The sequence below is a fragment of the Myotis brandtii genome, unplaced genomic scaffold (assembly GCF_000412655.1).
Source record: "Myotis brandtii unplaced genomic scaffold, ASM41265v1 scaffold207, whole genome shotgun sequence".
Classification (NCBI taxonomy): domain Eukaryota; kingdom Metazoa; phylum Chordata; class Mammalia; order Chiroptera; family Vespertilionidae; genus Myotis; species Myotis brandtii.
The window spans coordinates 615,271-629,303 of record NW_005357736.1 but is presented as its reverse complement, the minus strand read 5'-3'; the positions used below and the strand labels follow the sequence as shown (position 1 = coordinate 629,303).

Genomic DNA, 14,033 nt, shown 5'->3' with positions numbered 1-14,033 from the left:
AGGGCAGAGCAAGCAGCTATGGCTGCTCCTCAGTCCTACCTTAAGAGGCCCCGCGTCCCAGTAATCGTCCCGGTAATCGCTAGCAGCACCTCTGAGAGAAAGCGGCCCTCGATTTCCTACCCATGCCAGACAGTCCAGTTTCTCCCCGTATGAGTCTGGGTCCCCGACTCGCCCTAAAGACAACCGAGTCCTCAGTTGCCAGCCCTTTCCACGCACGGCTCCGTATCTCTGCACTTTACTTCTGCACCTCCTCTGAGTCTCAGTGTGCTTTTCTCTTTCCTTCTAGTTGTAGAATTTCCACTCAGCCAGTCTTCCTGTGGTTCTGGATGATGTCTGTTTTGTCTTTTAGTTGTATTTTTGAAGTGGTTGTGCAAGGCAGCAATTTCCGGTGTTTACCTATGCCACCATCTTGGGTTTCTGACATCATTGATGTTTCTATCTCTCTCCCTTCCTCTCGGAAATCAATAAAAAAATACTAAAAAAAAAGAAAACTGCATGGGCTCAATGACTCTTGGTAAATAAACTTAGTTCAGTGGCTTGTTTGTTTGCTTTCTTAGTAAGTCTTGAGGGGAAGACAACATCTGACAATGCAGTTTCACTATCAGGATATTATGTTAAATGTTCATAATAATTAGCCATTTTAATTGTGCATGTACTTTGGGAATGTAAGTTGGAGCTTTTCTCTTTTAACCTCCTAGAAGGAACACCAGTTCCTCATAAAATGTTCAGAAAACATGGCTAGAGACCAAGGATAGTCAGGTCTGCTCTATTCTGGCCAGTGACAGAATTTTGTAAGTTTGTACTGTTCTGAGAAATACTTTTCTGGTTTCTGGAAAAAGACAAAAGAATCTTGTAAAACAAACATTTCTGGGGAGAAGAGCAGTGAATTATAAGCTGTTTTCCTTTTTCAGATCCTGAGAGTCAGACCCTGAAAGAACATTTAATAGATGAATTGGACTATGTATTGGTCCCAACTGAGGCCTGGAATAAGCTAATAAACTGGTATGGCTGCGTAGAAGGCCAGCAGCCCATCGTCAGAAAAGTGAGTACATGCATGATCACACGTGCTGGTCAGTGTCGCACTGCTCCCTGGGGGACACGGGCTTGGGTTCTGCGGAACTGGATGTGCCTAAGTGGTTGAATGGAGGTGTGTGAGGCCTTCTTTCTAGTTCTGCAGGGAATTGTGGTTGTGAGTGGTGATGGGGGAGGCTGCTCACCTAGGAAGTGACAGTGAGTGGCCTTCAAACATCAAAGCTGGCAGTGGCGTGGGCTGTGTTTAGCGGTGCCATGGGAACACTTGCTGCATGAGGGCAAGTTCACCTGGGGTCATATGGCCATGCGGGGATGCACTGCTTCTTGTTTATCTCACAGCCTTGCTGATTCTTCTGCTTTTTCCCCTGTGCCTACGTGCCTTTGGCCACACAGTTGAATATCTCAAAAAGCAGGTTTTTATAACCCAGAGAGGAATAGCCTCTTGAAGGAAGGCAGGCCCTGGGGTAAACACCCAGATTGTTAAGCCCTCTGGTAGACAGGACTCAGGAGAAGACTCCCACCCTGACGCCCACCTGTAGTTGTCTTGTCCTACCGCAGGGGGAGTCACAGGAGCCTGCGTGCCTGCTGATAGGTACTAGTAGGCATCGGGTGAATTTCTCTGCCTGGAGTGTTGTTCCCTCCTTAGCAGAGGAGGAAAGAGCTGTAGTCTTGAAGCCATGCTTCTAAGAGTCAGTAGGCCAGAGCTACCTTCTTTTTCTCCAGCTTGAAACCTGGAACCTGGAAAAGGGTTCAGGATCACAAGTTTAGGCGCGTGCCAGCTTCCTGCAGAAGTCCCCTGCTGCCCAGTGCTGCCATGTGGCGAGTGTCCTGCCAAGGGCTATGGCCATAGTCTCTGGTCCTCTAACTCTGACAGACGCCTGTGACGCAAGGGAGGCACCGTGATCCCCGAGTAGAGATGAACAGTGCCTTTCCGTGCGGGGGACGTTGCCAGCTTTGGTTCCATCCTGGTGCTCTTGGTTGGTCCTAATGAGTGGAAAAGGGTTTTTAACGCCTAGGCCAGATGCCAGTGACTTGAAAAATCTGAACTTTTTGCCCTGGCCGGTTTGGTTCAGTGGATGGAGCATCGGCCTGCGGACCGAAGGGTCCTGGGTTCGATTCCGGTCAAGGGCACATGCCTGGGTTGCGGGCTCGGTCCAACATGCAGGAGGCAGCCAATCAATGATTCCCTCTCATCATTGATGTTTCTATCTCTCTCTTCCTCTCCCTTCCTCTCTGAAATCAATAAAAATATATTTTTTTAAAATCTGAACTTTTGATCTCCTGATCACTTAAGGAAAGTGCTTATCATGTGGGTGGATTCTGCCTTTTGCCTCCGCTGAGCCATGTTGCTTCCAGGACTGCCCAGGTGTGGCAGGCTGCCCCTTCACCCGCGCCTCTCTCCCAGGTCGTGGAGTACGGCCTGTTCGTCAAGCACTGCAAGGTGGAGGTGTATCTGCTGGAACTGAAGCTCTGTGAGAACAGTGACCCCACCAACATGCTGAGCTGCCATTTCAGCAAGGCCGACACCATCGGTGAGCAGCTGGGCCGGGCTCTAGGGCCCACTGGAGAGAGTGCAGAGCATTGTGGCTGGTGGGAGGGAGGCTGGGTGCCCTCTTCAGACGTATTACCAGGTCATCTCGGGTTGGGGTTACCAGTCCTGACCTGGGAGCTGCTCCCCAGGGTGTTCTTGCGGGGAGCTAAGCCTGAGAGTCATATTCTGTAGAACACCAGGCATGGTCCCTGCCCACCTGACATCTGGTGGTAAAGATTAAGAAATTCGGATTCAGCCCTAACCAGTTTGGCTCAGTGGACTGAGCGTCAGACTGCGGATCCAAAGGTCCCAGGTTTGATTCTGGTCAAGGGCACATGCCTGGATTGTGGGCTCGGTCCAACGTGCAGGAAGCAGTGAATCAATGATTCCCTCTGATCATTGATGTTTCTATCTCTCTCTTCCTCTCCCTTCCTCTCTGAAATAAAAATATTTAAAAAAAAAAAGAAATTCGGATTCAGAGAGCTTAAAGTAACTTACTAAACAACCTCAGGGAGAAAGTGACAGAGCCGAGTGTTTGAAACCAGATCTGTCTCAACTCCAAGGATAAGTGTTCTCACTTCTCGGTGTTGCTCTGGGCTATAAATGGGACCCGATCATCAGAGAAGGACAAGCGTAGGGAACGTTTCCAGGCCTGAGGCCAGAGGACGCCCATGGAAGATGTTGGCCTGAGGTCAGTCAGAACTTTTGATCCCGAGCGTCCTGTGGCCCTCGAAGAGGAAGGCGGGTGGGCATTCGCTTGCCAGGGCCGTCTGCAGCCTTCCCTCTGGAGGCAGCCCTGAGCGACCTTCCTGCCTGTCCCCAGCCACCATCGAGAAGGAGATGCGGAAGCTGTTCAACATCCCTGCGGAGCGGGAGACGCGGCTGTGGAACAAGTACATGAGCAACACCTACGAGCAGTTGAGCAAGCTCGACAACACTGTCCAGGACGCGGGGCTGTACCAGGGTCAGGTAGGCGGGCCAGGCCTGCCCAGCCGGCGGCTCAGCCGGGGGGAGGGTGCCAGGCATCTCTGGTTCTGAGCATGTCTGAAGGGAGGTGGTTTGCACATTCCACATGTGGTTCTCCTTTTCTCTCAGGTGCTAGTCATTGAGCCCCAAAACGAGGATGGCACGTGGCCGAGGCAGACCCTGCAGTCAAAGTAAGTGACCGTATCTGCCGGTGGCTGGGCACAGGTGTGAGAGACTCTTCCTAAGGCAGTTACCAGGCTGAGGAAAACGTTTCTTGGATGAAAAAATGTATTTGACTTTATAGCCAGAGGCTGTCGTCCTGGTTGCAGGCGCCGGCCTTTGCTGGGCAGCGTCTGGGCAGCGTCCATGGGAAGCGGTCAGGGCTGTGAGTGAGGCAGGAGGTGGCTTTGTTTCTGTCGAGGCTCAGGCACCTCTGTCTCAGGAGGTGCCCGTGCGGGGTGTGGAGCTGTGCATGTCCTGAGAAGGGGCAGAAGGAAGGGATGGACTTTGCTTATGGTGTAGGCTGGGGAAGCAGGGTCTGTGTTCTGATGGTCATGGGACAGTGTTGGGCTTGGCTCCCTTTCCTCAGTCAGGCCTTGGACAGTGACTGTGCATAGTGATGGGTTCATAGCTCCTTTGAGAATCATGGTTTATGGGTTGATGCTCAACCACGGAGCCACATCTGCCGACTCGCAGTCCCCTTCAAAAGGCTGCCTGCGCAGCGGGGAAGGGGCTGGTGTTCCTGAAGCAGAGCTCTGAGTGCGCGCCCATGCGGGGGACTAGTGTTGGTGTGGGGAGGGCACAGCTGAGGGTGCTGTGAAGGCAGTACTAAGGCCACATGGGCTCTGGATATTGAGATTAGTCTTCAGGGGGGGCTCATCCTACGAGCAGCGTGCAGCCTGGAGGGCATCTGAGGAGCGAACGGGGCAGCAGAGCAAGGGGTGCAGGCTGCGCGTGTCCCAGGGCCTCCTGCTGGGCTCGGCATGCTTGACGTGCAATTGAGACCAACTGACGTGAATTGAAGCAGGACCTGTCTGGTGGGAAGTGGCCGGGAGACCAGAGGCCTGGCCAGAGTCCTTTCAGGAGCAGAGGGATCCTTTCTGGGAGGTGTGGCCTGTGTGTTCAGCATGTTGGTGGCAGGAGATGCACAACAGAGGGTGAGGTCTCCCCTCACCTAATAGGTGCACCTGAGAGTCAGCTGTCTCCCACGGATGCCTGTGTCCCAGCCTGCAGTGCCCCCGCATGTGCTGTGAAGTGCCTGAGGACAGATGGCCCAAGCATTTCCTAGACACCAGTCACTGTTCTGTACACGGGTCTTGCTTTTGATTTGTCAAGGGTGTAGTTTAAAAAGACTTTGTATCATGTACATTTTTGAGCAAATCAAACAGTATCCTTATGTATATTCATCACTGGGTTTCTTTTCAACTGAATTTACTCTAAAAATTACTGACAGTATTTTCTAGAACATTTTAATCAATTGTCAAATAAAATTTTGTGTTATTTTTTCTTTAATTTCAACCTGAAAATTGACAGGTCTTGGATATTTGTAATTGGCTTATAAGGATTTTTGCTCTTTGAAGTTCAAGGGAATAGTCCTGGCCAGTGTAGCTCAGTGGGTTGGAGCATCATCCCATGCACTGGAAGGCTACGGGTTCGATTCCTGAGCAGGACATGCACCTCGGTTGTAGGTTTGATCCCCAGTCAGGGTGTGTATGGGAGCCAACCGATCAGTGTAACTCTCACATCGATGTTTCTCTCTTTTTCTCTCTCTGTCTGTCTCTCTGTCTCTCCCTTCTTCTGTCTCTAAAATTAAAAAAAAAAAATTAAAGGTAATAGAATAACCAGTAAATAATTACTACGAAGGGGAGTATTAGACCACACACCTTGAGGTCCTGTATGTCAGAATTTGCATCAGCTCCTGTGGCACCTGTTCCACCCCTGAGAGAACTGAGACTGCCACATCAGACCCGCCTTGGACAGTGACTTTCTGCTGGCGTAGGAGACGGGATGCCTGCACCCCAGGGGACAAACCTGAAACGATGCCTAGGTCAGCTGCGTGGTGGCAGGGAGTGCCCTTGGCTCTGATGGGTCTCCCTTCACCAGCAGTCTGGAGTTCTTGGACTCCTTTGCAGCGTGAAGATAAGGCTCTGTGAGCACAGCAAGTGGTGTTCAGGGTCCGAGAAGGTGGGAGGTGAGAGGCTGGGAGACCCTCTCCCTCTCCCTCTCCCTCTCCCTCGCTGGGACTTCAGAGTGTGGAGCAGAACTCAGTTCCCTTTAGGCCCCCAGGTGGTCTCCTGACCTCTGCCCACTGCTGCCGGGGCTACGGACAGGGTCACTCCTTATCCGGCCACATGTTGCTTTCTTCTCACAGGGACCCTGGCTGACACCAGATCCCATGAGGCTGGGCAGCGTGCTGTGACTGCGTGCTCTCATCGGTTTCTGTACTCTAAAAATAACTCCACATCTGGAAGGAAAGCCATCATTGTACCATTTGACACAGTGCAGAATGATTCACTCTCCTTCTGCATATTTCTATATGGATTTTAGTAGAAAGTTGATAAAATTGATATCTATTGACTATTTGGGGCAATTCTTGAATTAACCTGGAAGTGGGAATAAATGTAAACTAAGATGCTGTGAAAATATTGAAGTAGGAGTTTGAAATAGGCTCCTCACATTTGGTGAATTTGTGAAAGAAAAGCACTCCCCTTGCGTAGTGAAAGCACATTGCCATTTCTGTCTGGTGTGCTTAGGGCCAGCTGTTGAGTTTGGGACAAGTATTTTGGGTAACTCATCTCTATGCTATTTTTCTGTGTCTTTCACTGGTAACTCTTAAAATTCAGGGAAGCTCATGAGGATCAAACTTGTGGTTTATCCTCCTGAAAGACTCAGTACATGGCCAGGTGAATTGGTTGAATGACCAATTAATTTCTTGAAAATAGGCTTTTTGCAATTTAAATAATTGAATATGGAAAACATTTATTTATTTAAATATGTTTTTTTTAAAAAATATATATTTTATTGATTTTTTACAGAGAGGAAGGGAGAGGGATAGAGCGTTAGAAACATCAATGAGAGCGAAACATCGATCAGCTGCCTCCTGCACACTCCCTACTGGGGATGTGCCCGCAACCAAGGTACATGCCCTTGAACGGAATCAAACCTGGGACCTTTCAGTCCGCAGGCTGACACTCTATCCACTGAGCCAAACCGGTTAGGGCTTAAATATGTTTTTATTGATTTTAGAGAGAGGAAGAGAGAGAGAGAAATATCAAATGATGGGAGAGAATTATTGATGGGCTGCCTCCTGCACGCCCCCTACTGGAGATCCAGCCTGAAACCCGGGCTGGGGCCCTGACCGGGAATCGAACTGTGATCTGGTTCATGGATCAATGCTCAACCGCTGAGCCACACCAGCCAGGCAAGAGGATATGTATTTCTTGAGAAGAGACCTAAGGCATTAAATAGGGCTTGCTTTTTGCTAAAAGTCAGTAGCATTGTTTCTGCTTCTCTTTCCCAGATCAAGCACTGCGCCTAGCAGAAATTTCACTACCTCTCCAAAATCATCAGCGAGTCCCTATTCCTCTGTGTCTGCCTCTCCCATTGCCAATGGTGATAGCACTAACACCTCTGGGACGCACAGCTCCGGTGTCGGCAGGGGGTAAGAGCAGGCCCTTCACTCGGCTCCCTCCCTCTGAGTCCTTTCTGAGCTCTTGCACTGCTGCACTAAGCTCGGGGGCCCCGGTTCCCACTCGAACCTGCCGCGTGTGGCTTCTTGCTCCACTCCGTGCTCACAGTGAAGGGTGCCGCCTGTACTGACTTCGGTGGTTTGTTCTCCCACCAGCTGGCGTGGTCCCACAGCCCACGTCACTGGTGGTCATGGGGTCACTGGGAAAGGAAGGGCTGGCCTATGGCAGAGGAGCTCCGAGGGGGTGACTCGCTGTGGGAGAGCCCTGCCTGCTTCAGGAGCCTCTGCCACGCAGCACAGACAGGGTGGACTCGCTCTCAGGCGCAGGCAAGACTGAGTGTGGCCTGGAGGTGGTGGCAGGTGCAAGCTCTTGGTCATGGTAGCCACGGTGTTCTTTTCCTGAAGTCACCTGGCAGCTGGCCTTCTGGAGGATACAGATTAGCCTTTGCTACAGCCTGAAAGTGCAGAATTCACATAGCATTTCTCTTCCTCAGGGTGTGCTCACCACCTGCTCTCCTATCACATCAATGGCAGGGGGGGATGGGGGTGGCTGGGGCTGCAGAGGGGAGGAGAGAGAGCTTGTATCGTGGGGTTATTACCAGACAATTCGAGAGGCCCTGGCACAGCCCTAAAAGGCGTCCTGCGGGCGTGTGTGCAGCGCTCGCTTTTATTGGTGATGTGGGTTGTGTTTTCCAGTGGATCTGGCTTCTCTGCTTCGTATAATTGTCAGGAGCCCCCATCGTCTCATGTCCAACCGGGGCTCTGTGGACTTGGAAACCTGGGGAACACCTGCTTCATGAACTCTGCTTTGCAGGTAAAGGGGGGAGCTTCAGTCTGTGACCTAGTGTGGACGTGGGTAGGAGTGGCCTGAGACCATCACCTGGGAGGTTAGCTGCAAGGTGACGCACCAGCGTGGCCTTCTGGGAGGCTGTGCCTTCCTGTGGGCGCCTTTCAGAGAATGTGCCGAGTCCTCCCTGTGGCTGGTGTTGACCCTGGTTGGCCCTTTAGAACGGGGTCTGCCTGGACCTCTGAGTGCCCTCCAGCAGGGTGTGAGCGCCGATCCTGCTCTCTTTCAGTGCTTGAGCAACACCGCGCCCCTGACGGACTACTTCCTCAAAGACGAGTATGAGGCCGAAATCAACAGAGACAACCCTCTGGGGATGAAGGGCGAAATCGCAGAGGCCTACGCAGAACTCATTAAGCAGATGTGGTCTGGGAGGGATGCTCACGTGGCGCCTCGCATGTTCAAGGTGGGCCGATGCCTGTGCCCCCGCCCCATGGGGGGAGACCAGTGTCATGCTGTCGTGAGGCGTTCTTTTGCTTGCATTTTGAGATTAAGATGGAATCTGAGCCTGGCCAGTGTGGGCCAGGGGTTAAGTGTTGACCTAAGAACCAGGAGGTCATGGTTCAATCCCTAGTTAGAGCATACACCTGGGTTGCGGGCTTGATCCCCAGTGTGGGGTGTGCAGGAGATAGCTGATTTATGATTCTCTCTCATCATTGATGTTTCTCTCTCCCTCTCCCTCTCCCTTTCTCACTGAAACCAATAGAAATATATATTTTTTAAAAAGATGGAATCTGAAACTAGAAACCCCACATGATCAGACCCTTCTTTCCTGTTGGTCAGCCATTTAGTGACTTACCTTCATGACCTCAGCCCCACCTCTGGGCTGGGGTACTTGAGAAGTCTTTTATCAGCTGGTTGCTCAGAACGCTGTGTTCTGTGGTGCCGACCTTTAAACAGCCAGCAGCTTAAGCCGGACCCTAAAAATTCAAGTTGAGTTCCAGTATCTTCTGAAGCTGCTCCCAGGTCTCTGAGCCGGGAACCTATACCCACAGTGGTTTGAGTTGGGCCCCCTGAGTTAGGAATGGGGTTGGCATTACTGGAAGGTGATGTGAGGGGCAGTGAAAGAAGATTGGGGAGGCCTGACTGGTGTGGCTCAGTGGTTCGATTACCCTTCAGGGCACATACCCAGGCTGTGGGCTCGATCCCCGGTGGGGGGCATGCAGGAGGCCGAGGATTGATTATTCTCTCGCATCGATGTTCTTCGCTAGGCCAGCAGGGCTGCTGTGTACCCTTTGTCTGCGCAAGGCACAGGGTATTTGCTAGGCCAGACTCTCTCTCTCTCTCTCTCTCCCTCCCTCCCCCTCCTCGCCCTCTCCCTTTCTTTCTCTCTCTCTCCCTTCTCTCTGAAATCAATAAAAATATCTTAAAAAAATAAAAAAGAAGAAAATTGAGGAGGAGATGGGCAAACGGCAGTGGGCGCTTGGAGTAGCTTGGTCTTCCCGTTGCCCTAAATGTGTTTCCTGCTGAGGGGGGTACCTTGCCTCCATGTTTTGAAATCTGGAAATCCTCTTTTGCCTGCATCCCTGGGCTTCCAGGAACCTTCATGAAGCACATGGTAAAGACAGGCATATTTGATTCCAGGAGGAAACATGAATAGCACCTTAGTTCATTGAAAAAGTTAAAATCTTAGATGGTTCATTGAAATTGAAAGCTAATTCTTTTCATCCCCATGGTCATATTAATTCCTGGGAAATATAATTAAGTTATTTTCACATAGTAAGTCATAAAGAGACTACATTGGGTAACAACACATTGGGCTGGTGCTCGCGGCAACAGACGATGAACAGCAGTGTTTAGAGAGATGGGGCAGCGAGGCGTTTCCTCGATGACGGACATCGCTCTGCGCTGTGGGGTGTGGGAGCCACGAGGCACTTGGAATGTGGTAGGTGAGCAAGGAGCTGCATTTTTTATTGTATTTAATTTTAATTAATTAAAGTCGGAGTGCACATGTGGTTAGTGGCTCTGCTGTTAGCACAGGGAGAGCAGTGGCTCCAGCTTTAGGCTCATGAGAATCTCCGCTTCTGCAGGTCTGGGTGGGCCTGGGATGTGCGTTGCCAGCACGCTGCCCGGCGAGGCTGGTGTTGCTGGTGGGGAGCACACTCTGAGGATCGCCCTGTAGGTCAGCGCCCGGCACACGGTATTCGTTAGGCCAGCAGGGCTGCTGTGTACCCTTTGTCAGCGCCAGGCACACGGTATTTGTTAGGCCAGCAGGGCTGCTGTGTACCCTTTGTCAGCGCCAGGCACACGGTATTCGCTAGGCCAGCAGGGCTGCTGTGTGCCCTTTGTCAGCGCCCGGCACACGGTATTCGCTAGGCCAGCAGGGCTGCTGTGTGCCCTTTGTAAAGCTCTTCCGGAGGCTGAACCAGAGACGTTGGAGCAGCACTCATGTCCGTTCTAGGAGGTGGGCTGCTCAGGGGCCACCTTTGCTCTTCTGTTGGGCAGTGGCCAGGTTCCAGAGCCGTTGTCATCCCGGCTTTCTGACCCAAGGCCTCTCTTGGTGAGAACTGCCATCCCCTTTATGGCCCTGGAGGAATTAATCGAGCTATTCAGTCAGATGCCCCTTCCTGTCCCAGCTCACTGCAGCGCTTTCTGTTCTCTCTCTCTCTCTCTTTTTTTAATCCTCACCCCAGGATATTTTTCCCATTGATTTTTAGAGAGTGTGGAAGGAAGGAAGGTGGGAGAAAAAAGAGAGACATCCATGTGAGAGAGACACATCAAGCAGTTGCCTCCTGCACATGCCCCGGCCCAGGCCAGGACTGGGCCTGCATCCCAGGTACATGCCTTTGACCGGGAACCAAACCCAGACCCTTCGGTACTTGGGTGGATGCTCTAACCTCCAAGCCAACCCGGCCAGGGCTGCAGAGCTACTTTTTATGACAGTTTCCTGTCTGACTTCCCTGACTCGTATTCTTATGTCCTCCGATGCCCTTGCTTTGTCGTAGACCCAGGTGGGCCGCTTCGCCCCTCAGTTTTCTGGCTACCAGCAGCAGGACTCCCAGGAGCTGCTCGCCTTCCTGCTGGACGGGCTGCACGAAGACCTGAACCGCGTGAAGAAGAAGCCCTACCTGGAGCTGCAGGACGCCAATGGGCGGCCGGACGCGGTGTGTCATGGAGACTTTTGAACATAGTCTTCCAGAGACGTTGCCTGCTAGTGAGAGTCGCAGGGACGTTCTTTGGTTCTTTTGAGTATTGGTGCCAGGGCCCTGGTTGCCTGTTGTCGTTGGTGATGTGGCCATGGCTTCTGGTAGAGAAATGCATTCCAGGTCAGAGAGCGAGAGGGTTGCTCAGGTCGCTCCTGCTGCTCCCTCATGGCGTCTTCATATCGAAGTCAGTTTGATATCATTTCATTGGTGACGCGGAGACTGGGGCACGCTGAACCGTACAGTGCCCGTGGTGTGCGCTCAAAATAGTTTCTATAATATTACTAGGGCATTTCACTTCTTACCTTGATCTTCTGATCTATGAAAAGGGAACTTAGTGTATAAGTTACCCTGTCACAGTGGAGTGACCAATATGGATACTTTAAAGTACATTTACATCTTAGAGGAGAAGCCACTAGAAGCTAAAGGCTCACTGAAGGGCTTGGAGCTTGGGAAGCCCTGTGCGGAGGCAGTGCTGGCCTGGTCAGGTCTGTGTGCCCACAGTGCTCCCAGTGCGACGTCTCCCATCACAGGCCAGACCGATGCCTTGTCAACACCTCAATTGTGTGATTGGGCGTGGAGCTGCCTCATGGTCCATCAGAGCTTTTTTTCTTTTAATCTTCACCTGTGGATACGTTTTTTATTGACTCTAGAGAGAGAGAGACAGAGACAGAGACAGAGAGAGACATTGATGTGAGAGAGAAACATCTATTGGTTGCCCCTTGCATGCACCACAACGAGGGATCAAACTTGCAACCTGGGTATGACCGGGAGGCAAATCCTCAACCGTCTGGTGCCTGGGAGGACACGCCAGCCAGCTGGGCCACGCCGCCCAGGGCTCCGTCTCGGGTTTCGCTGTGAATCACCGTGGACGCAGGGGTACAGGACTGAGGGTGCTGTCGGTGTCATTTCTCCTTTCTCTTTTCTTCCAGGTGGTGGCAAAGGAGGCCTGGGAGAATCATCGGCTGAGGAATGACTCTGTGATTGTGGACACATTCCACGGTCTCTTCAAATCTACTTTGGTTTGCCCCGAATGTGCTAAGGTTTCTGTGACCTTTGACCCATTTTGTTATCTAACTCTCCCGCTGCCCTTGAAGAAAGATCGCGTCATGGAGGTCTTCCTGGTTCCCGCTGACCCCCGCTGCAGACCTGTGCAGGTGAGAGCCTGCGCACCCTCACAGCACCTCCGTTTGGAGTGGTTTCCAGACCCAGAGTGGGGCCGCTTGCATCTCCCTCGGCAGAAGCTCATCAGCTGCCACGGAAAGCCCTTGGCACTTGCCTAAGTGTGCCCTTGGCCTCCATCAGGCCTTCGTGGAACCCCATCCTTCAGAGCCTCGGTGAAGGGCTCCAGGCTGCTCTGCCACCGTTCCCCGTGCTTCATTCAGCCGCAGGAGCCTGGCTCATCGGCTCGGTGGTCCTTGAATCTGAACGTTTGGGACTCAGAAGCAGGGCACTTTCTTGGTCAGGTTCCCCCTCAGTCAGCCAGGAGAGCTCGGCCGGAACAAAAGGCCAGGTGGCTCACTGCATGACTGCTGAGTTTCCTGGTATTCGTTTCTTCATCTCTAAAGAAAGGTGCCTGTGGGGCTGGTTGGCAGTTGTATAATTTTAATAGTTCTTCGAAGAACATGGTTAAGAATAAAATAAAACCGTGTTGCCCGGGCTGGTGTGGCTCAGTGGATTGAGCGTTGGCCTGCAGACCAGGTTGCAGGCTCGATCCCCAGTGGGGGGCGTGCAGGAGGCAGCCAGTCAATGATTCTCTCTCAGCATTGATGCTTCTCTCTCCCTCTCCCCCCTGAAATCAATAATAAATACATTAACAATAATAAATACATAAAATAAAGCTGTGTTCAGAGGGAAAGAGTTGGCCCGGCGCCTGTGCTCTGTCCGGACAGTGAGGCGGGTGCTGGTGCAGAAGCCCTGCCTGTTGGCTCTGCTGGCCGCCTGTCTGGCCTGACCTCACTGCAGACTGTTCCTGGAAGGACACTCCTGCCCTCGCACATGCATGCTCTTCCCGGCTCACCTCCTGCCCTTTGTGGCGCCCTTGCCTCTTCCTCACCCCCTGTCTCGCCTTTGCAGTACCGCGTGACTGTGCCGCTGATGGGCGCCGTGTCGGACCTGTGCGAGGCTCTCTCCCGGCTGTCTGGCGTTGCTGCAGAAAACGTAAGGCAGGGCGGGCAGTGCCCTCGGCCGGTGGGGGCACTTCAGAGTCCTTTGGAGTTTGTTTTCAACCTTGTAGCCACTTTTGGGGGGTGGTTCTTATTGGCTGGCACGGAGGTGATGGCGTCTGGATGCTCAGGACCCTGGCCCTGCTGACGGTGCACACTGCTGCCGAGACCCTCCCTCCCAGACCCGTCTGGGGACACCAGCTCTCCTCCATTGGGGTCGCACTAGCCATGGGCGGAGGCCGGGAGGAGGGCTCTGCTCTCAGCTCTGCCACCCCTTCCTATAACCTCGCTTATAAGAGGAGGTAGAACTTCTTTCCTGCCCCGAACTCTGATGTCTGTGTGACATGGTGATGTTCTCGATAGAAATCTGTGTTAGAAACAACTGCCCGAGCTGGGCTGTCTGCTGACCTGGCTGGTTTGGAGGTGGGCCGAGTGAAGCGCCCCCCGGGCATGAGGGACAGCCCCGTCAGTGCCCTTGCTCCTCCACTCCCCTTGCTCCGCTGCTGGTTCCAGGCAGTGGTGCTGTGGGTGGTCCGTCTTCCCTGTGCTGAGGGGGCCTGGAGACTTCCGGCCCAAGAACATGTCAGAGACTCTGGGCGACTTCCCGTCCCCGTCAGCTCTCCTCCCCCCCCGCCTCTCTCGGGCAGAGCCCACACTCGCTCCG

At 52.6% G+C, this 14,033-nt stretch overlaps 1 protein-coding gene across 1 annotated transcript in view; it reads left to right on the top strand.

The window, feature by feature from the left end:
- USP4 (ubiquitin specific peptidase 4 (proto-oncogene)) overlaps window positions 1-14,033 on the top strand; it is a gene marked incomplete at its 5' end in the record, with an annotated part of 29,901 nt that overhangs the window by 5,828 nt on the left and 10,040 nt on the right. Inside the window, 10 exons of the mRNA XM_014538992.1 lie at window positions 912-1,042; window positions 2,438-2,564; window positions 3,387-3,532; window positions 3,659-3,720; window positions 7,050-7,190; window positions 7,914-8,031; window positions 8,294-8,467; window positions 11,007-11,165; window positions 12,137-12,361; window positions 13,281-13,364. Coding sequence (XP_014394478.1) covers window positions 912-1,042; window positions 2,438-2,564; window positions 3,387-3,532; window positions 3,659-3,720; window positions 7,050-7,190; window positions 7,914-8,031; window positions 8,294-8,467; window positions 11,007-11,165; window positions 12,137-12,361; window positions 13,281-13,364 — 1,367 coding nt within the window. The remainder of the gene's footprint in view (window positions 1-911; window positions 1,043-2,437; window positions 2,565-3,386; window positions 3,533-3,658; window positions 3,721-7,049; window positions 7,191-7,913; window positions 8,032-8,293; window positions 8,468-11,006; window positions 11,166-12,136; window positions 12,362-13,280; window positions 13,365-14,033) is intronic.